We start from the raw sequence: 19,709 nt of genomic DNA, 5'->3' as shown, positions 1-19,709 counted from the left end.
GACTTTTACCTATGAATTCTATTAACTATGCACGTTCCATCAGCATATCTTTCGTATCTCGTCACAAAGCAGGAAATCAGCCGCCAATACTGAAACTTTCTTTTATTCTTCATACCATATCGAGCATCATCTATATCTCTATCGTACCACATTCGATCCCTTCTTTTCTCCCATCCTCTCCATAGGAGGCACTATTCAGGGCACGCAAAACCGTCCCCCTTCAATTCCCTTTAAAACCCTATCAGTTCTCTATCCCAACCCAAGAAACTCTAAGGCGTCAACCTCTTCGGCGTTCGCGGGTAATAACTAGCGAGATGCACGCTCGGCAAATTCAAGTACCATGCAACCACACGGTCCAACCCAATACCACCTCCACCATGCGGCGGCACACCCGCGGACCTGAACACGTCGACGTATTCTTTGATACCATTGCTCTTAGGGTCGATGCCCTTCTTACGTAGACGAGCCTCTAGTAGGTCCGGGATATGGATACGCTGGCCACCCGACAGGATCTCCTGGCCACGCATGAAGAAATCGTACGCGTTAGTCACCTTCGGGTTCTCCGGGTCCTCAATCGTGTAGAACGGACGAGCGCCCTCTGGGAACTTATCAAGGACGTAGAAGTCGGTGCCGAACTTCTTGCGCACGAGGGCGCCGAGGGCTTTTTCTTGGGGCGTGCTCATATCCTCGTCGTCTGACACGTTGCGGTATTCCTCGGGTCCTTCTTCGCGGAGCAGTTTTTGGCCTTCGGCGAAGGTGAGGCGGACTTCCTTGCCGGGCTCGGGGAGGAGGAATTCTTCGGACGGGTAGATGGCGCGGATGAGTTCGATTTGGTCTTTGCAGCGCTCTTGTAGGCCGCGGAAGATGTATAACATGACGCCTTCGATCATGTGTAGGACCTCGTGGTAGTGGTCCTCGATTTCCATTTCCAGATCGAGACCGGTGAACTGTGAAATACTGTTAGCTATTTGTATAAATAGATGGGATGATAAAAATTGGTTACCTCAGTCATGTGTCTTGGTGTGTTGCTGTTCTCCGCTCTGAATACGGGTCCAATGCAGTAAACACGCTTTCGGCCGCCGGCAATCTCGAATTGCTTGTAGAATTGGGGCGATTGCGCAAGGAAGGCTTGTTTGTCGAAGTATGGCAGGGAGAAGACGTTTGCGCCACCCTCAGAAGCAGCGCCAATTAAGCAGGGAGGTTCAAATTGGACGAAGTCCTTAGACTCAAGGTATTCGCTAAAAAGTTTTCTTACAGTCATTCGGACATCGGCAATCGCCTGTTGTACGGGTGCTCGCTTGTGCATAGCCGGGTTGTTGAGATGCGTGGACAAGCTTGCTGAGGGCGCGGCAGCTGAATCGGCAATAGATAGGTTCTCAACGCCCTCGGCGGGTGCTGCTGCGGGTGCTTGGGGGTCCTCATCGTCGAAACTGGCGATAGCACGGTTTGCGGCGTTGAGACCTAGAGGGAGAACTTCGGGACCGGGGGAAATTAGGTAGACCTTGGTTGGATGTAATTCGTAGTCGCTAACACGGCAGCTCTTAACGGGCTCGAGAGGCTTCTGGACAGTAGCTTCGACGAGAACGAAGCTCTCTAGTCGCAGAGCACCAACCCATTTAACCATTTGTTTGCTAACTGGCTTTCCCTCGGCGCTGGCAGAAACAACACCCTGTATGGTCCAGTTTCGCTCTTCTCGCAGCTCAACGAACGCCATCTTGGCGCCCTGCATACGGGCATTTTGAATCCACGCTCGTAGCTTCACCGTCTTTCCAACATGCTCGTCGCCTAAGTTTTTGAGTTGTACTTTGTCGGCAGCGACTCTAGTAGTATGGTGAATATCGCCATAGTTGTCTTTGGCAAGATCTTCGTTTCCACCAGATGCAGCCTTTTGAGCAGCAGCGGCAGCTTCTCTTTCAGCAGCTTTTCGTGCCTTCTCGGCTTCTTTCTTAGCCTTGGCTTCGGCCTTCTTTGCGCCCTTCTTGGACTGGGCGGGAGACTCATCATCGGCCGGAGGGACAGCGCCCGAAGCCTGAGCTGGATCGACTGGAGCTTCAGACATGATGTGGTGCGGTTCTTGTAGGGGAATTAGAGTAAATTGAACTCAATTGAAAAGAAAACGAAAGACAATGACTTCGTATTACCCCCTATTTATGTCGTAGGAGCGATGCGCAACGTACGATGAATAGGTGACAAGAATGAGAAAGTTGTGACTCTTCCGGTCAACTTCGAACGTGTGACGCGGGGCAATTTTCAACTTTCCGGCGGCTTGCGGCGTGGAGGGGTTGTATTACCTAATAATTGAATATACCCATATTGGTAATGGATAAACGCATATTCACATATAAGCTAGATCGTCAATGCTTAACTGAATTTTCTTCTTCACTCTCAAATCTCATCAACCAATTTTCATCTCAAACACATACCTCTCAACTTTATACCGCCCTCCAATTGAAATTAAATTTCAATTTAGAAATTCGGAATACTATATCACAGCTACGATAATGTCTGAAGGAAAAGTAGTAAAGAGAAGACCAGCAGCGCCGAAAGCCAAATCCAAGAAACGCCGCCAAGACGATGAGAGCGGATCTCGGAAACGAAGAAAGCCAACTGCTTATGAAGAGGATGAGGAATATCTCGACCTCGACGCCGGTGTGAATAAGAAGATCTCTCTAGTTGACAACTTATTACTTGCCGATCACCTTGCCAAGAAGATTAGGAGATTCGGGACCGATTTAAGCCCCGTTGAGCTCAGCCAACTAGACATATCACGTATATTCTCATCGTTTTATCGGTTTCGAACGTTTAAACTAATTCACAACCCAGCAAGCTATATCACAGATACCACGTCATTTCAAGAGATACGAACTCTAGACAATCTCCCCAATTTTCTAGAAAAATTCATAGACCCGAAAAAGCTTGGTGAGGCGCCAAAGCAGAATGGTTCACCTCACACTCTCATCGTCACTGGTGCCGGCTTAAGAGCCGCGGATCTCGTTAGGTATGGCTTCCGATCCAACCTCCTTCTAGCATAATTACTGACAAGTTATAGATCCATTCGAAAATATCAGACGAAAACCAACGCCATCGCGAAACTGGTATGAGACTCATTCTTTTTAGAGATTTCGGCCCCATCAACTAACACTTGTCCCAGTTCGCCAAGCACATAAAGGTTGAGGAAAGCGTGCAATTCCTTGAGAAGCACCGCACGGGAATTGCTGTAGGCACGCCCGTACGACTGTCCGATCTAGTCGATAAATGTAAATCTCCTTTCCCATTCACCTTCTCATAAGTATTTATTCAATTCTAATAACCAACTAGCCGCCCTAAAATTAGACAAGCTCGAGCGTCTAGTCGTCGATGCCTCTCATATCGATCAGAAGAAGCGCGGCGTCATGGATATGAAAGAGACCATGCTGCCGCTAGCTCGCTGGTTAGCGCGCCACGAGTTCAAGGAGCGATACGCCGATCCCGAGAAAAGCTTACAGTTGCTATTCTATTAAGAAGAGAATATGGAGTTGCGGTCAGGTTATAGATAAAAGGTTAGGCCCTTCCTCGAGAATGTATATATGAAGATGGTCACACATGATACCCAAGAAATCGATAGACTATTCCATAATAAGTCAAGTTATCATCACATCCGCGACGCGCCCCCTTGACATACTCACAAAATAAGGAATAGTTGAATCAATTGTGTTTAGCTAATATTATAGACAATTGCCAGCATGATTACTTTATGCAGGTGATCATTAACACACTAACATTCGTCTTCATTCCATCCATAATAGTGAGTTCCATATCCGCATTATAAAAAAGCCAACAATAATGTTCGCCTAACCCCAATAGCCATTCACCCAATAATCCATTATGACAACTACACATACCCATACCACCAATCCGAAGTACGACGGCTCCATTCGAAGAGCCCTTGAGACGGGGATGATCCATGGCCGGCTAACGGATGTAGTCGATACCACGGCTAGTGAAGTCGTCTCGAGGAATGCAGTAGGGGTTGGGGAGATCGTGGTCGGCGAGTATGACACAGTTACGATAGCTGTAACCATGGTTGTGACGGTTGTAGTTTCTCCGAAGGCGATACTTTCTTGTCGCAATTGCATGCCAGGAAGGTTTGCGACTTCGCGACCGGCGAGGTAGTCATCCTCACGAGATCGCAACAGTTCGTTGTCGACAGTAACTGGGGCCACCATGTAGATCTCAGCGCCGAGGCTCATGCAGAGCGAGATCGCATGGCTAAGAGCTGGGCCATAGTGATTCGAGTCGCATTGCGAATAAAGACACTGAAAGAGGGACTATATGCGAAGCAGTCAGCTAATTACAGTTAGCCAAATGTTTCTCGGAAAAGGCGGCTGACCTTCTGGTAGTCTTTTTGGTTGCAGAGGCATCTTGTGTCGAGGCACTGGGTCACGAACATGCTGTCGACTATACAACGAGAAGCGCAACCTCGAAAAATGTCAGCTCCGGAACTAATTCCCGAAAGGAGACTCGAGGATGAATTTACCTGGTGGTCCGACGGAAGGCTTAGGAATCGTACTATTGTCCATGCCCACGGCGAATCGCAACAGGTTCGCGAACAGAACCCGCGCGAGCAGGATCTTGACAGGCGTCATTTCGTCCTAACACCCCCAAAATAGTCGAATAAAATCGAAAAGAGGGTTAATTATTGATATCACGTATATCCGTCGTGTCTTGTTTTATGGGTTTTCTGCTTTTTCGAAGATTCCATAAATCCTACAAAGCGAGAGGGTTGAAGACAGTAAGGATGATCACCAAAAAGATCAATCCACAAAAATGAATGTTTATATTTTGGCAATCCAAAAAAACGAGGGTGGTATATCGAGAATTTGATGGCGTCTGTTGAGGTGAAAAGGAGACGAAAGGGGTGCAGGATTTTGAAGTCAGTTGAAGCACCTAGTCGTCAGGTCTACTGTCTACTTCTCTAAGAAAGAACGGCCTGTTGACAATAACAAATTAGAACAGGTAGTAACTGTCAAGGATTCAAGTAAAGGAGGAAATTCCACTGTGAAATGTTGAGATATTGGAAAGTACGATGGTATGGTACTATATGAGCCTATCATCAGCATTGCTGGCACCTGTGGCTTTTGAGCCAAGTACAATTATCTCACATCTATATAGTAGATTTATGTAAAATCTTAACAGTGGTATACATAAATTGCTATGGATGTATTATATCATATATCGTGTCATTATCCTGTATTACTCTAGCCCGATAGCAAGCAACATTGATGTGACAGGAGGTTCTAAATAGGCAACCCCTATTTTCTATCTTCGACTCTTGTTATACCGGCCATCTCTTTATAGGAGAAATATGGGATCATAAAAGCTGGGTGAAGTATAAACAGCTGGGAACTCCTGTGCAGAATGAGTATGAGTTTCTTCTTACTAAGCTGCTGAGTTCAGAATTAAGTAAAATATTAGTAAGTTGGAACTGTCGCTGACTTACTAAGAAATTAGTCAACGGACATGATATGCCTTTAAAAGATGATTATCTAAACAATGAATGCATTTAAGAGAAGTTAATAAGCTAATAAAAAGTACCGAAGTACCTATCCGCCGGCCCCATAACGCTAGCAAAACCGGTCGCACTGGGGTCCACTAAAATTTTCTGTCTGCATCGTTCTTGAGATTATCTTCAAATCTTCTTAGCCCATCGCGGTCTATTACTTCCCAATTATACAACATCTGCGAAAAGTACTCTTGCGGATACTTCCTTCCATTCCAAAATTCATTCCCACTTAAACTTTAAAGAAACCCAAAGTCAAAATGTCTTCCAAGAAGCGCAAGTCGGAAGAAGACCCCACTGCCGTCGCCGCGGTTGCTAGCGACAGCACCAGCAAGAAGCGCAGACGCATAAGCGAGGCCGCAGACGAGGACACCCCAAGAGTCGAGAAGAAGGTCAAGAAAGACAAGAAAGAAAAGAAAGATAAGGAAGGCAAAAAGGAAAAGAAGTCCAAGAAGTCCTCCAAGAAGGACAAATCCCACAAGCGCAGTGCTCCCGCCGACGACAATGAGGATGTCGCCGAAGAGACTATTGCGCCCGAAGCCAACGGCTCTTCTGAAGAAGCTCCCGTCGCAGAGACCGCTCCCACCACCGTAGAAGACGAAGCCGAGACCTTAAAGCCATCCAAGAAGAGCAAGAAGGATAAGAAAGAAAAGAAGGAGAAGAAGGATAAAAAGGACAAAAAAGACAAGAAGGAGAAGAAGAAATCCACCGACGAACCCACCACAGCCGAAGAAGCCCCCGTCACCGACGAAGGCGAAGAAGAACCCGCCCAACCCACCGGCAAAAAGTCGCGCTTCATAGTCTTCGTCGGCAACCTTCCCTACAGCGCCACAGTCGCGCAAATAACCGCGCACTTCAGCGCCGTGCACCCGACCTCCGTGCGTCTTCTCCACGACCAAAAAACGAAGAAGTCGCGGGGAATAGCCTTCGTCGAGTTCGGGGGATACGACCACATGAAGACGTGTCTAAAAACAATGCACCACAGCACCTTCACCAGCGCGCCCTCAAAAGACGGCCGCGCGCCGGAGGAGCGAAAGATAAACGTGGAGCTAACAGCCGGTGGTGGCGGCAACACCGAGCACCGGAAGGAGAAGATCCGGGCGAAGAACGAGAAGCTGAACGAGGAGCGGGCGCGACGGATCGAGGCGGAGCTAGAGGCGAAGGCGGAGAAGGAGCGGGAGAAGGCCGCGCGGGACGGGGACGGGGAGAAGAGGCCTGCTGGACGGAGCATCGAGGATGCTATTCACCCGAGTCGTAGGAGACGGGTTCACGGCGCTTGATGGAGTGGAGTTTTCTACTACAGCACCTCGACCACCACCACTACCACCACAATTCTCATTATCCAGTCACCTGCCCATCTACCCCTTTGCGTAAAAGACAACTTTCCCGTTAGAGATATCAGTTTTTATTAATACGACGACATGCTTTGCAAAAACACAACTAAAAATATTAGACCCGTGACACCCAGCCGCAAAACCATAAACAAGAACCAACAAAAAAAGAACAGCGACATCTAGTAGGTGGGACATGCAGTAAAATTTAGATTTCCTCTCGCAAATATGCTATCTACAGAATTGTGAAAAGGCGAGTTTGAATATCCTTTAGTAGTTAAGGGGGGGATCGCGAACTCTCGCCATCGTCTACCTAAGTCCAGTTCCCGGGGGGCGGATACGCGATACACTCCTGCAGAAAAAACGACTAAAACAACCGGTTATACCTGTATCATGTCCAATCCATTAAAGAAAAAGGAGCAATAGACAGGTCTTGTTGGTAATTTCCGTGTCAGAACTCTAAGCACAACGAAAAGACTTTCGCAGGTTTCCGCGTTTGGGGTATGCTCCGAGTTTCCCTTCTGCTGACGATCTCTTGCGATTTCTAGCAACTTGCTTTCTCTTCCTCCCTTCTCCCCCCTTTAATTCTGTCATGGTCGAAATATCCCATGGTGTGCAACAACAAAAACACGGCCACCAAAAATACGTCTGTGGGTATGTAGAGGTTTCAAATGAGGGGACGCGAAATATGGGTAGTCGGCCAACTTCGAAGATGCCTGAATACGTCGGATCCTCATGGAGGATAAGTAATCTTTCCTATATGTCCACCAAAAACGCCTTCATCGTTTCGCAAAACTTTCTGGCTCGCTCGACCAAAAAGTGGAAATTTATCAACAATGCAACATCAACCGACGCCCACTATCCGTTTATAGGATTGTGCACTTGCTCTTCTTGCTGCTTCCTTTCGTCGCGACAGGCCTGGGGTTGAGGACGGCCCTATAACTAAGATCAGCACATCGCGGTCTATTAAGATATGTTATTATCATTATCTTACCTGATAGCTTCGTCGAAAACGCTCTTCAGATTTCGCTGCGTAAGAGCGGAACATTCTAGGTATTTGTGGGCACGAATCTCTTTCGCGCAAACGAGGGCTTGGTCGTATGAGACCGGTTCCATCCTCTTAGACCTCAAGCTTTCTAGAGTGGAGGGGTCCTCTCGCAAATCCAACTTGGTTCCGACCAGGATGATGGGAATGTTCGGCGCATGATGGTCAATTTCAGGATACCACTGGGCGAAATTAGCAGCTATCACAAGATATGGATTGATATGGATTTGGTAGCTAGTAGAGTGTTGTTTGCCGTGCACGTACCTTGGCTTTTACGTTGTCGAACGACGGCGGGCTTACGATAGAAAAGCAGATCAAGAAAACATCGGTCTGGGGGTAGGAGAGAGGTCGCAGCCTATCGTAATCTTCCTGACCAGCAGTATCCCATAGTCCTAAGCTGATGGGCTTGCCATCAACCATGACACTTGCGGAGTAGTTGTCGAACCTGCATGCCAAAGATAAGCTAATGAACTAGGAAGGGATACGAAAGATGGCGAGAAAACTAACACAGTAGGTATGTATTCACCCGGGAAGGCATTCGTCGTATAGGAGATGAGAAGACATGTCTAACGCTAATGTTAGACTTCGGGAAGCATGAGAAACGTGGGAACATGACTCGAGTTCGACTAGATCGAGGTTGGTTAAGAATTGGTATATAAGACGGACCTTTCCGACAGCACCATCACCCGTAACGACGCACTGCAGGAGAATCTCGCATTAGTATAATGTACTTAAAGCTGGTGATTGCGTCGGTGTTCGCTTGATTGTTGTTCGAAGCGACTTAACGACGAATCGGCAAACCGACAAACATGAACTTACCTTCAACGATTGAACACCAGGAGCTGCCATTGTCGGCGATCTTAATATGCTTTATTCGATTTACCAGCAGTGTGATTGGCAATTGGAAACTAAACAAAAGGCGAATTGACTACTGCGATAAATTCAGCGATTGTTGATATGGTATTTTGATGAAGGTATGATTTTGAATATTGTAAGTTCGAAGGAAAGTCTGGTCGGCGATACGATCAGGAGCAAAAGAGGTGTAGAAGGAGCTTGCGTTGCATAAGGGTTAGAAATGTTTTGACACAGGGTCGGAAGGGTGTGGTGCCGCAGATCGCAGGAGGTGGGCGACTGTGCTATGGTGCTATGGTACTATGTGCTATGTGCTGCAATGGGCAATAGCAAATGGAAGCTGGGCTGCTGGCTGCTAGCCACTGGCCGATGGTAGGCTGGAAACTAGAAGGGGAATATGGGAATATCAAGAAATATGGAGCACGGCGCTACGGTCCCAGAGTGCCAGAGTGCCAGGCAGTATCGTAGGGGTATCGTAGGGGTACTGCTGGGTACTTCTGGGTATCGCAGAGGTTGTAGAGGAGTCTAGTGACCTGGAGCTATGCTGTATGCGTCGATTTGTGCTGCAGCACGGTTCGCAGACTGGAACGATAGCTGGTCGACAAGGCCTGATAGGGTAGTTTAGGGTGTTCAGGGTGTCCCGATAGGGATGGGGGAGCTTCTATTTGGCTAGGGTTGTGTGGGGACAACGCTTACAGACAGAACGGCGGTTGATTCGAAGGCTGGAAGGCTGGAAACAGTGGAAAGGCTGGCTTTTTTTGAGGGGGGTTTGAGGGGGCAGTATCCAAATGGGCGGTGGCGCGAGCGTCTTTTGGATGAGAATTTAGAGATGGGATTGATTGGAGGTTCGTTTCTTTCCTTTCTTACCATCAACCCCCAAACTTGAAGGCGGTAAAAAAAAAAAATAAGGATAGGTAGGTAGGTAGGTACCTAATGATGTCGTTGACTGACCTGACTTGACCTGATTGACGGGGCTAAGAATGAGACGAGAATGATACCTACTAGGTACCTTGCCTTCAAGGTTGGCACGTCGGAACTGGCGACATCTTACCGAGGGGACAAAGAAATATATGACAACTTACAAATAAAAACAGATAATCTGATGAAGATGTTACAACCCACAACGCGGCGCGTACCGAAATCTAGACGAGAATAAAAAAAAAACCAGTCAAAGTCGAGATATCATTCGATGTTGGAAACCAATTGGTGTGTGATTCTTGATTTATGATTTGTGATTTAAGAGACGCCGTCGCAATTGAACCCCTATAATTCGGAACTTATTAGCCCACTCGGAAAAAGTGAATGTGGAGGAGGTACCTAAGTATCTCCAAACTAACGTAAGGGGTAAAGTTGGCCTAAGCGTCTTTATTGGTTGCTCTTATCTTCATTTTCATCCATACAAATGACTGTACATACATCCTGGCCATGTTGGTGAGTACGTCTTACCTAATATACTTCGATCACTGGGCAATGTTTAAATATTACGATATTATGAGGCTATTTATCATAACTAGCATTACAATGTTTCTAAGATTTAAACAAATAAGATAAATATCTGAGTAAATAATTTCCTATATAATAGGTACCTACTTAAATAAGTCGGATAGGCATGTATAAGGGTAAAAAACATGTAGGTGGAGATATTATACAGGTAAGCTACACCTCTATAACTGGTTTACCCAATAGCATCTCATGGATGTATGGATATCCGGTTGTTTTATAGGACTATACCGAGATCGATCGTCGAAAGCTATCTGACTGCCGTAGGACTACCCGCTTTGCATGTGCAGTACGCATGCAAGTTAGCTAATAGTAGGAACCGGTAGGAACTAGGTATGTAGGCAAGCAAGATTGCATACATGAAGCACGTAAGCACTGAACAATAACGTTGTTTGTTTAGGCAAGCAAAGAGCTTATTAGAGAAGAACTTTCAATGAGGAGGACTCGATAGGTCGAGGCATCACCTGAAGCGTTACTTGTAACAACCAATCCCTATGGAACATCCGAAGACCTGTCGCTTGTCATAGAGGCCGGGGGTTTAGCCTATAGGACTTTCTTGCATTAAGCTAAAATGAAAATGGACGATTCGTCAGGTTGCCGAGAAGTTTTCGATCTAATAGTAACTATTCAGCAATACAAACTCTAGGGAGCAGTCGTTGCTCTTTCAGGGGCGCCTTAGGAGTTATTCGACGAGCCAATAGCATGTTAGAATGAGCCCTAGGGATATCGCCAAAGAACAGGAATCAAAACAGTTATCCCAAAACCGGTACTTTGTGTTCCAATACTATGGTAAAACTAGTTTGCTTCAATGTTGGTAAGTTAGATATCACATCATTCCACAAGATTGACTGGATTAGCAAGACAAAACTTCGAGCCAATGGGCAAGCCGAATACTTGGTATGTTATACGTACTTTTGGGGTTTTACGTGTTTCTGAGGTGGTAAACGCATGTATGGATCTGATTGCTGCTTCGAGGATTGCAGTTCACAATCGTTGTCACTATGTCGTCGGCTTTAGTAAGATGTTTGAGAAGATTTGAAGAAACAAATATCGTGAGATGTGAGAAACCCTGAAAACCCGAGCAAACTCAAATGAATCGAAGCCGTTTCAGAAAGTTCTGGCTCCAGTCTGGTGGAAGTTGCCCAGAAGTTGCCTACGGAAGTTTCCATGGTTCGGAAACCGGCAAGGGTAATCCAAGACACCACATCCCTGTAGATTATGTAATTGATTCTATTAGGTATGAATGACGTTTGAAATCGCTTTCAACCGGGCGAGCTGCCGAGTTGGTGCCAATCTAAATATTCTTGTCAAACATCAAATCTATCGACATTCTTCTCTTCAAACGATATCCCCATTCTCCCAAACTGCTTTTTCCTCCGTATTGTTTTCTTGGTTCGAGACTCTCTCGTGCTCGCCGACATGCTCCTCTAAAGACCAGGGACGCATAGCAACCCAAGGGATAATCAACGCTATACACCAAACTTCCAGTACGGGAAAGCAGTAAGGTCCGCTGGTGACACCACCCATTCCCTCCCCACATAAGTACTTGCATATGGCAGATTCAACGTATGTGGTCGTCTCCATAACGCAACCCACTGCGCCGATGAAGGCTGTGAGTCCAAAGTATTGCTTAAGGCATATACATACGGAGAAGTGTGCCTCCTCCCCCGAAATCCAGTGTGGCAGCGTTTGTAACACGGCCCCAATGATCGTCAACGGTATAGCAATGATTGCTGCACAACAGAAAAAGAGCCCGACGATTATAAGCAGGTCAAAAGGACGAGTGATCCCGGGCGGTACTGGAGCTTTGAGGTCATGCTTTGGTAGTAGCGGTGTTGTGTCCGACGACTTTTCTGTAGCGGCGGATCGCATAGGCCGACTTAGCGTAGGCTCGTAAGGCCGGGGTGAATACTGCGTCCCGGACATTTTCATGCCGGTCGCTATTGATGTATCCTCTAATTCCTATGGATTATACTGGCAAGTGGGCCTTAAGTCAAAGTCAGACTTGCGAGTAGGCGATTTTGTGGCTCTGGTGTTAGTTGGTAAGTATAAACTGTACATGTGGTGATTTTGTTTTTCTTCGATCGAAAAGAACACATCAAAAACCTATGAGGATATCCACATAGTGTGAGGTTATATACCTACCAAATCAAAGGGTCAACTCAAGTCTACTATCTGTGACGTTCATAGGGGCTCGGATAAACCTGAAAGTTTATTGGAGATCTAGATACCTATATCTTCTGTAAGCTGTAAGATGTATTTGACTAAGTTTCAAGTCTTAAGAATCATAGTAATCCCTAGATAGTTCAAGTTGATATTAGCACGAGCTTACCTTAGGCATACTGACTGATAGGGATCATCAAATCAAACATCGACTTCTATGACTTCCACAATAGCTACATACACCGCTTATACTGTTTGACTGCATCAACTAATGCTTTATGTGCAATTATTATTATATAAGCTAGTGACGCAACCCCACTAATATTTACAGTGGACCCCGCTGTCGAGTTCCACATGTAATTGTCTAATAACTTCAAAGTTGGACGCGTCCCAAATTCTTAACCGCGTTTAGTAACCATTACTCACGTCATTGTAGCCGACAACCGTAACTCTCGAGGCGGCATCAATTCACACCTCAATGCGGGACCGATCTTAATTTAATAATAATAGGAATTGGAAAGATAGGAGAATTGGCACTGCTATGAGCGAGGCAGAGCTCTGCCCTCCTCCCTATATTTCAACCAGGTGTTGAACTAGCCGGTAAACTTGAAGAACAGTAGTCGATACCAGCACCCTCGCCCTCACAATGTCGGACTCATCCAACAACAACACCGGCAACCACACGGGGCGTCTCCCCCCCCTCAGCACGCCGCGCAACCTCACGACCCCCAACCGCCGCGGCACCACCGGCGAGCCCTCCTCGAACCTCCGCCTCTCCGCCTCCGCCCGACGAAACCCAAACACCCCCCACGCGCGCGCCGCAATCCGAGCCATAGACCAGCGGCGCGCCGCGCTCTTCACACCCGGCCGCGTCGGGCGCCGGCGCAGCCTAGCCCGCGAGCGTGAGCGGGAGACGCCGCGGGATCTGCTGCGGAACCTTAGTCGGGTTCTAGCGCCGACCTCGACGGCAGTGTCGTCCTCGTCCTCGTCGCCCGGCCCCAACGCGAATAACAGCTCGACGTTGCAGACGCTGATAGAAGAGGATGACGACGACGAGTTTCCGATCGAACGGCCGCGGTTCTCGCTGCCGTTGGACCATGATGACGAGTATGATAGCGAGTTGAAGCCGCCGCGGTCGAGTATTCTGGATGATGAGAATTATACCGTTCAGTCGATTGAGCTGCCTCGACGGCAATATACGGAGAATCTCATGGGTAGAGATAGAGGTAGTTATGGGAGTGTGAGGATGAGTGATTTTATCGGGCCGGAAATCGATGATGCGGATGATAATGATGTGGGCATTGACTCGGGGTTCTTTCCACCGCCTGCGCTGGATGATACTGGAGAGGTGGCTATGGATGAAGATGCTATATTCGAACGGTATTACTCTATGACCTTACGTTTATAAAGGAGGGGTTACTAATGGTATGTAGTGTGGACGAAGAGACACGACGGCAGACCATGGGAGGTCGAGACGATTTTGGCCCGATTCAGATTCCTGATATTGGAAACGAGAGCACTTTTGTCATGGCCCCGATGGAATCGCCTACTCGAGACCCAACTGTAACCGAAGGGATCGAGACGGCAGATGCTCAATTAGACAATGACGACAATGACGACGACATAGGACAACCGTTCGATCCTTTTGACATGGATGATAGTGACGGTGGAGGTGATATTGGTGGTGGAGGCGATGGTGATGGTGATGGTGGCAACGAAGAATTAAACGAGACCATTATATCCCAAGCCCTAGATCCCTTAGCGCAAAGACGATCTAGTACGAGGAAAAAGAACGGTAAGAAGATATCAAGACACGGCATCGAGTATCCTTCCTTACCTCAAGGTGTGGTAAAACGACTGGCGACAACACTTGCGAAGACAGCCGGAGTTAGCAAAGCGAAGATTAGTCCGGATACACTGGATGCGATTATGCAGGCTACGGACTGGTTCTTCGAGCAACTAGGGGACGACTTGGCAGCTTTCGCGGGACACGCAGGTCGAAAGACGATCGACGAGAGTGATATGGTGATGCTCATGCGAAGGTATGTTATTATACATTTTGAAATATTTACCTAATCCTTGATATACATGTTAACTAATCATAAATATCGCAGACAACGACAGACTAATGCGTCGACAACAACATTCGCCCTAGCGCAACGACATCTGCCGAGAGAACTCCTACAAGAGATGCGTATGACGGTCCCGCCTCCCACCAAAGCCCCCCGAAAGAAAAAGTCACGACACACAGAAGTGGATGAAGAGGAGGAAGTAACGTGAAATCGGGCTGAATTCCGGATTCTTTAAATATTGCAATGAATACTTAAAGCAAGGAACCTATGACCATTCCTTATTCATCCGCACCCTACGCGAGATATCCGTGGGTGGCTTCTTAACTACCATGTAGAACATTATCGACGTTGCGACGGCGAGTCCATACCTAAGGTATGATTGTTAGTACGGTAGCCGAGGATAGGAATAAGGACGTGGATATGTGTGAAGGGTTAAGGCATACCATGTGAAAATGTACTGGGCGTGGTTATTCCTCAAGTTGACTTCGGCGGGTCTTCCAATGGGGATGCCCTTATTTTGCATGTCTATAGCCTGAAGCAAACTCGGCTCTGCAGAGTAAACGCAACGTTAGCCCAAGAAACACATCATACCAACCCCAAGCATCATGCCCGTGATCTAACTCTCCAGTGTAACATACCCATCGTCTGCTCAATCCACACGGCCTGGCTCCCCGTCAACGCAGCCATCTGCTTCACATCCGGGAAGTAGAACTCATTCTTATCCGGCCGATTATCCGGGGTAAACATATTCTTCTTCCACGGCTCGCGCAGCAACCCTTCGACCTCGACCTCCGCCGTCGGCAGCGACTCCGGCCGATCCCGCTGTAACCGGTGCTTCTTGCTGATCCAGCCCCGATTCACCAACACCGTTGACCCCTCGCCCTCCCGCTCCAACGGCGTCACGACCATAAACCCCTGCTCCCCGTCCCGCATCCGCGGCCCGACTAACATCTCCCGCTCGTGCGCGTACCGTCCCCGCGCCCGCACCCGCCGGAAATCGAAATCGTGGATCGCGTCTGGGTCGACGCGGGGAGGGAGCGGGAGCGGCGGGCGCACGATGCGGTCTTCGAATTTCGCGATGAGTTCGGTTTTCCACCCTAGCCGCTGCACTTGCCACGTCCCGAGCAGAAACGCTGTCACGGGGATGATGGCGAGGATTATGAGCCCGGGACCGTGACGCCGGCCTGCGCGCACTAGTTCGGGTGGGTTGTCGAGGATCGAGGTGAAGGCTGGGTCTTCGGCTGGGGGGCGGGCGGAGTGTTTTGTGCTGTGGGTGAAGGGGCGGCGGAGAGAGGGGGAGGGTTGAATGGTGGTGCGGCTACATCGTGAGGGTTTCGCACGGGAGGTGTAGTTGTGGGAGGTGCGGGCTTGGGCTTCGAGGGCGCGTTCGACTCGTCGGGCGAGCGATTGGGGGGTTGTTGGCCACCTGTATGGCGGCATTGTGTTGGAGGTGCCAGGTGCTTTTATCAGAGTAGCAGGGGCAATTGTTCAGAGCTACACATACAATGCTTCTTGTTGGAAAGGACCACAATGACGTTCATTTCTTCAGAGTTAATGCAGCTATCCTATTGGTGAGGCTTTGCAGCTACTGGGGAGTGGGGCGGATCGGGCAGGGGGACCCGCTGGTCTTAGCGTTTGCTTAGGTACGGAAGTACCTGCAGGATGATGTCCAGTTGAGTTTAGACGGCCTGCTGCAGCTTACATCGTGGCAGTTAAGTTAAGTTAACACAGGCGAACGGATCGTGAAGCTCTTGCCTCGTTACTTCATCAATAATATCACCTACTAGTTTTCATCTTTTTAAAACAGAACCGAAATCTCAAGCGTATTATTTACTTTTGCTGATGTTTATGCCCGACTGGCTAAGTTCGATTTCTGAGAAATAATGAACTGAGCATCTAAATTCATATTCACTGTCTACCAGCCTCAGTTCTCATTCGTTAACATCCACCTATCTTTCTTTCTTCTGTGTTTTGGGCTGCAACGATGGCGCACAAAGTCTTCTATGAAGGCAGCTTGGAGGATGCCATCTCACTTGCCATCCAAGAGTCGAAGATGGTGCTTGCCTTCGTAGATGGTAAGCAACACACTGAAGTTACATGCGTTTCTAATGTCCAGCTAACACAAAATTAGATAGTAGTGAAGAAAGTAAGCTATGGGAGACTGAGTTATGCACAAACGAATCTGTAAGCAATATCTACATACTTACATAAAGATAATAAATTTAAGAAGTTAGAAAAGCTGACTTTTACTAGCTGCAATCACCACTTGAGCATTACGCTGTGTCCTTACGACTACTCGCAAATTCTAGAGAGGCTGGTTTTCTGGAGGCTCTATTTCCCATCCCGAAGAAACCTACAGTCGTCATTATCCAGTGAGTATTCTATTATATATCTATGGTTTCTATATAGAGAATTATCACTTACGTATATGGTAGGAATGGAACACTTAAGGAGTACATTAAAGCAGGGACGACGAAGGAGGACCTAGTCCGCAGAATCGCAACTATTCTTAACACTGCCAGAACTGGTCAAAGTCAACAGCCAACTACATCTCAAAGAACACCAGCCACAGCTCCGTCAGGGCATGAGACAGATGACTTGTATGACGATGATGACGATGATCACTCTCAGCAGACACAGAGACCTCAAGCAGAAAGCCCACCAGCCAAGAAATCTAAAGACCGAGGGAAAAAGAGTCAACAGGATGCTGCCGAGAGTAACAACAATGCTAATTCCGCAGGGCGAACCTACGCGCAGGAGGTTCGGCAACGGAAGGTGCTCGATGCCGAAGAGAGAAGACGAATCCTGAGGCGCATCGAAGACGATAAGCAGGAGCGCAAGGAACGCGAGGCCCGAGAGAAGAAAGCACGTCAGCTACTTAACGGGTCACAAGATGGTGAGAGTTCCGCCAGTCAGACCCAGCCTATACCCCTACCTATGAGACAACCTGGCGGTTCACGAGGAGAGTACGCCAATATCCAGGTGCGACTTTTCGACGGCTCGATGATTCGCTCTCGCTTCAAGAGTGATGCCACGCTGAATAGCGAGGTCCGTAAGTGGATCGACGAGGATCGCACAGATGGTTACGCACCATATACCTTCCGCGTCGTCCTATCGCCTCTCCCCAACAAGGCCATCGAGCCCGCCGAGGAGATCCAATCTCTCTTAACCCTCGGCCTCGCCCCATCCGCAACACTCGTCCTAGTCCCCGCTAAATTCGCGTTGGCATATCCTCGCACAGGAGGATTCTTCTGGCAGAGCTTAGGTGTTTTCTTTAGCATCTTCGGTGCTGGATACGGTCTGCTGAGCGGAGTGTTCGGCGGGATCACGGGGATGATATTTGGTCGTAGACATGCCCAGCCACCTGGAGACGATAGAATCCCGCTCCGGGATTACCAGGGGTTGGGTGCAATGAGGACTTCTTCGCGGATCAGTGGGTTTCAGAATCCAGGGGATGCGCGACGAGATACACAGCTGTATAATGGCAACTCGGTAAGCTTATCCATACAAGTTCATTCGTAACTTTTGAAAACTGACGCTACATACCTAGTTGAACTTTGAGCCACGAAGAGATGATGACGAGAATAACTAGGTACCTAGTTAGGTGCTTTAGTCGGAGGCTGAGACTTCATGGAAAGCTAGTGTGTTATGTGTGTTATTAGTGGTGATATCGGCGCACACTCGGTTGTGTATGTGTGCGTATATCAAGTTTACCTATTAGGGACTTGGGCATGATCAGATAGGAAAAATGATATGACTGTTTACGTATGAATCTGCCTGCCTTTATGAAGTGACTTATCTCGTTTCGCCGTCTATTCCATCATATATTTACTATCCTCGATTATGATAACTATAAATAAATTGTGTTTAGGTAAATTGGTATCCGAGTAGGTTACGATCAATATCTTCGCTTCAAAGATATGCGGATTAAACGACCAACCATTGCGGAATATTCCAGTCAAGAGTAATCCTGCACCCCGGCATCTCGAAATCCTCACAATCAATATTTCATAAACTAGGTATCAAGCGAGAATATTGATGGCACGAAGAGCAAGATTAATGGATATATGTTACTGAAGAACCCAGAGTGAGGTATTTACTAGAGCGGCCCGTCGAACATAACTGTACAATGCAAGACGTCCTAATGCTGATTTTGTTTGTGCCATGGGATGTAAGAACATGCCGTAGACTACACGCCAGCTAGAAGCGTATCTTTTTATTTTTTCCCTTCGTCCTAAGCCTAATAAACCCATTCAGCCCATTCATTCACCCATCCATTTCATCCTCATCCTGTTCTACCCTTTCTTCACTCATCTCCTATTCTCTTCATCTCATCTCAGGATAGTTCGGCACTTAGTACTGGCTAGCGGCAGCCTGGCAAGCCTTCAGCTGGTCGAGGTACCATCCGCAGATCTGCATGTTGCCGCCCTGCTCGTCCATGCACTTGGTGAAGGACTGGGTCGCGCCCTGGCAGTTGTTGCCCCACTGGCCCTGCTGCTGCTGGGCTTGCGCCTGGGGAGACGCCTCGGCGGGCGCGGAGTCGCTGCCGCCGCTGAAGAGACCGCCGATGGCGTGGCCGATTGTCGAGCCTACTGCGACACCGCTGTTGCGAGTGTGTTAGTCTTAGAAATCTCTCACACTCTCTAGATAGGTAGACATGGAACAAAAATGCGACATGAGGGAATAGAAAGGAAAAGCAAAGACGTACGCAGCGGTGCTGGCCATCTGGCCGAAGAGACCGGGGCCCTGGGAGGCCTGGGGAGCGCTGGCCGTGGGTGCGGGAGCATGCTGTTGTTGCGCGGGGGCGTACGTCGCCGCGGGTCGGGTCTGTTGGGGTGCGGGCGCTCTCGCAGGAACGGTAGGGCGAGAGGGAGCAGATCTAGCGGCGGAGCGAGAGCGGGCCATTTTGATTTAGATGTTTCGTGGATTTAGACGGGAGATACGTTTAGCTGTGGGAGATTGAAAAAAAAAAACTGTCGGAAAAAAAGTTGACAGGTTTGGCTCGGCTTATTGTAGGGGCTAGAAAGTTGAAAGTAGAAGGCGACGGAAAGGTTGAGACCGGGACTTCGGATTTAAAGAAATTGCTGCAAGTTCGAGAGCGGCAGCTAGCACTGTACCTAGCTGTGGCGGTGGCCAATGGGATAGCGTCAATCGGTCATCCGTCACCTGCAGTCGGCATAGGGTTCCTTCCCCAGATCCGACGAATT

The 19,709-nt window shown here is 48.2% G+C and overlaps 10 protein-coding genes across 10 annotated transcripts; 4 read left to right on the top strand and 6 right to left on the bottom strand.

Annotated features, from left to right (window-relative positions):
• Positions 1-227: 227 nt before the first annotated feature.
• On the bottom strand, positions 228-2,236 carry GGS22DRAFT_26640 (aspartyl-tRNA synthetase). The gene is made up of 2 exons (XM_047966645.1): positions 1,004-2,236; positions 228-947 (listed from the first exon to the last, which is right to left on the bottom strand). The coding sequence occupies exons 1-2, from the start codon at positions 2,057-2,059 to the stop codon at positions 270-272; spliced, it is 1,734 nt and encodes a 577-aa protein (XP_047817684.1). The 5' UTR covers positions 2,060-2,236; the 3' UTR covers positions 228-269.
• A 194-nt stretch (positions 2,237-2,430) lies between these two features.
• On the top strand, positions 2,431-3,784 carry GGS22DRAFT_166232 (U3-containing 90S pre-ribosomal complex subunit-domain containing protein). The gene is made up of 6 exons (XM_047961819.1): positions 2,431-2,769; positions 2,824-2,998; positions 3,050-3,095; positions 3,152-3,257; positions 3,319-3,539; positions 3,722-3,784. Exons 1-5 carry the CDS (start codon positions 2,502-2,504, stop codon positions 3,498-3,500), a joined length of 777 nt encoding a protein of 258 aa, XP_047817683.1. The 5' UTR covers positions 2,431-2,501; the 3' UTR covers positions 3,501-3,539; positions 3,722-3,784.
• Positions 3,785-3,830: 46 nt separating this feature from the next.
• On the bottom strand, positions 3,831-4,625 carry GGS22DRAFT_189819 (uncharacterized protein; the record flags this gene model as incomplete). Its single annotated transcript, XM_047964908.1, has 3 exons — positions 3,831-4,307; positions 4,370-4,437; positions 4,517-4,625. 3 exons carry the CDS (start codon positions 4,623-4,625, stop codon positions 3,831-3,833), a joined length of 654 nt encoding a protein of 217 aa, XP_047817682.1.
• Positions 4,626-5,684: 1,059 nt separating this feature from the next.
• GGS22DRAFT_26611 (uncharacterized protein) lies at positions 5,685-6,858 on the top strand. Its single transcript, XM_047966643.1, has one exon. The coding sequence runs from the start codon at positions 5,800-5,802 to the stop codon at positions 6,817-6,819; it is 1,020 nt and encodes a 339-aa protein (XP_047817681.1). The 5' UTR covers positions 5,685-5,799; the 3' UTR covers positions 6,820-6,858.
• Positions 6,859-7,736: 878 nt separating this feature from the next.
• Positions 7,737-8,764, bottom strand: GGS22DRAFT_189817 (P-loop containing nucleoside triphosphate hydrolase protein; the record flags this gene model as incomplete). The annotated part of the gene is made up of 6 exons (XM_047964907.1): positions 7,737-7,806; positions 7,865-8,097; positions 8,180-8,360; positions 8,423-8,481; positions 8,582-8,614; positions 8,735-8,764. 6 exons carry the CDS (start codon positions 8,762-8,764, stop codon positions 7,737-7,739), a joined length of 606 nt encoding a protein of 201 aa, XP_047817680.1.
• A 2,728-nt stretch (positions 8,765-11,492) lies between these two features.
• GGS22DRAFT_166226 (uncharacterized protein) lies at positions 11,493-12,465 on the bottom strand. The gene has a single exon (XM_047961818.1). The coding sequence runs from the start codon at positions 12,197-12,199 to the stop codon at positions 11,606-11,608; it is 594 nt and encodes a 197-aa protein (XP_047817679.1). The 5' UTR covers positions 12,200-12,465; the 3' UTR covers positions 11,493-11,605.
• A 354-nt stretch (positions 12,466-12,819) lies between these two features.
• Positions 12,820-14,908, top strand: GGS22DRAFT_26599 (uncharacterized protein). The gene is made up of 3 exons (XM_047966642.1): positions 12,820-13,810; positions 13,864-14,472; positions 14,545-14,908. The coding sequence occupies exons 1-3, from the start codon at positions 13,077-13,079 to the stop codon at positions 14,708-14,710; spliced, it is 1,509 nt and encodes a 502-aa protein (XP_047817678.1). The 5' UTR covers positions 12,820-13,076; the 3' UTR covers positions 14,711-14,908.
• GGS22DRAFT_166224 (SURF1-domain-containing protein) lies at positions 14,462-16,044 on the bottom strand. The gene is made up of 3 exons (XM_047961817.1): positions 15,141-16,044; positions 14,946-15,051; positions 14,462-14,870 (listed from the first exon to the last, which is right to left on the bottom strand). The coding sequence occupies exons 1-3, from the start codon at positions 15,940-15,942 to the stop codon at positions 14,768-14,770; spliced, it is 1,011 nt and encodes a 336-aa protein (XP_047817677.1). The 5' UTR covers positions 15,943-16,044; the 3' UTR covers positions 14,462-14,767.
• Positions 16,045-16,149: 105 nt separating this feature from the next.
• On the top strand, positions 16,150-18,274 carry GGS22DRAFT_26590 (uncharacterized protein). The gene is made up of 5 exons (XM_047966641.1): positions 16,150-16,577; positions 16,634-16,686; positions 16,756-16,874; positions 16,938-17,994; positions 18,053-18,274. The coding sequence occupies exons 1-5, from the start codon at positions 16,487-16,489 to the stop codon at positions 18,092-18,094; spliced, it is 1,362 nt and encodes a 453-aa protein (XP_047817676.1). The 5' UTR covers positions 16,150-16,486; the 3' UTR covers positions 18,095-18,274.
• Positions 18,275-18,522: 248 nt separating this feature from the next.
• Positions 18,523-19,560, bottom strand: GGS22DRAFT_166217 (uncharacterized protein). Its single transcript, XM_047961816.1, has 2 exons — positions 19,211-19,560; positions 18,523-19,105 (listed from the first exon to the last, which is right to left on the bottom strand). Exons 1-2 carry the CDS (start codon positions 19,405-19,407, stop codon positions 18,856-18,858), a joined length of 447 nt encoding a protein of 148 aa, XP_047817675.1. The 5' UTR covers positions 19,408-19,560; the 3' UTR covers positions 18,523-18,855.
• Positions 19,561-19,709: the final 149 nt, after the last annotated feature.

Source organism: Annulohypoxylon maeteangense (assembly GCF_022496945.1).
Source record: "Annulohypoxylon maeteangense strain CBS 123835 unplaced genomic scaffold GGS22scaffold_11, whole genome shotgun sequence".
NCBI classification, from domain to species: domain Eukaryota; kingdom Fungi; phylum Ascomycota; class Sordariomycetes; order Xylariales; family Hypoxylaceae; genus Annulohypoxylon; species Annulohypoxylon maeteangense.
Note: the sequence above shows the minus strand (reverse complement) of the source record. Positions and strands in the feature narration are given on the sequence as shown.

Bases quoted from the DNA above. Each gene is read 5' to 3' on its own strand.
- GGS22DRAFT_26640 (XM_047966645.1), bottom strand. From the start codon at position 2,059: ATGTCTGAAGCTCCAGTCGATCCAGCTCAGGCTTCGGGCGCTGTCCCT. The intron at 948-1,003 runs GTAACCAATTTT...AGTATTTCACAG, and splicing joins CACCAAGACACATGACTGAG to TTCACCGGTCTCGATCTGGA.
- GGS22DRAFT_166232 (XM_047961819.1), top strand. From the start codon at position 2,502: ATGTCTGAAGGAAAAGTAGTAAAGAGAAGACCAGCAGCGCCGAAAGCC. The intron at 2,770-2,823 runs GTATATTCTCAT...TTCACAACCCAG, and splicing joins CAGCCAACTAGACATATCAC to CAAGCTATATCACAGATACC. The intron at 3,258-3,318 runs GTAAATCTCCTT...ATAACCAACTAG, and splicing joins GTCCGATCTAGTCGATAAAT to CCGCCCTAAAATTAGACAAG.
- GGS22DRAFT_26611 (XM_047966643.1), top strand. From the start codon at position 5,800: ATGTCTTCCAAGAAGCGCAAGTCGGAAGAAGACCCCACTGCCGTCGCC.
- GGS22DRAFT_166226 (XM_047961818.1), bottom strand. From the start codon at position 12,199: ATGAAAATGTCCGGGACGCAGTATTCACCCCGGCCTTACGAGCCTACG.
- GGS22DRAFT_26599 (XM_047966642.1), top strand. From the start codon at position 13,077: ATGTCGGACTCATCCAACAACAACACCGGCAACCACACGGGGCGTCTC. The intron at 13,811-13,863 runs GTATTACTCTAT...AATGGTATGTAG, and splicing joins GAAGATGCTATATTCGAACG to TGTGGACGAAGAGACACGAC. The intron at 14,473-14,544 runs GTATGTTATTAT...TAAATATCGCAG, and splicing joins ATGGTGATGCTCATGCGAAG to ACAACGACAGACTAATGCGT.
- GGS22DRAFT_166224 (XM_047961817.1), bottom strand. From the start codon at position 15,942: ATGCCGCCATACAGGTGGCCAACAACCCCCCAATCGCTCGCCCGACGA. The intron at 15,052-15,140 runs GTATGTTACACT...TTTACTCTGCAG, and splicing joins GTGGATTGAGCAGACGATGG to AGCCGAGTTTGCTTCAGGCT. The intron at 14,871-14,945 runs GTATGCCTTAAC...ATCATACCTTAG, and splicing joins GCCCAGTACATTTTCACATG to GTATGGACTCGCCGTCGCAA.
- GGS22DRAFT_26590 (XM_047966641.1), top strand. From the start codon at position 16,487: ATGGCGCACAAAGTCTTCTATGAAGGCAGCTTGGAGGATGCCATCTCA. The intron at 16,687-16,755 runs GTAAGCAATATC...GACTTTTACTAG, and splicing joins AGTTATGCACAAACGAATCT to CTGCAATCACCACTTGAGCA. The intron at 17,995-18,052 runs GTAAGCTTATCC...CTACATACCTAG, and splicing joins AGCTGTATAATGGCAACTCG to TTGAACTTTGAGCCACGAAG.
- GGS22DRAFT_166217 (XM_047961816.1), bottom strand. From the start codon at position 19,407: ATGGCCCGCTCTCGCTCCGCCGCTAGATCTGCTCCCTCTCGCCCTACC. The intron at 19,106-19,210 runs GTACGTCTTTGC...CACTCGCAACAG, and splicing joins CAGATGGCCAGCACCGCTGC to CGGTGTCGCAGTAGGCTCGA.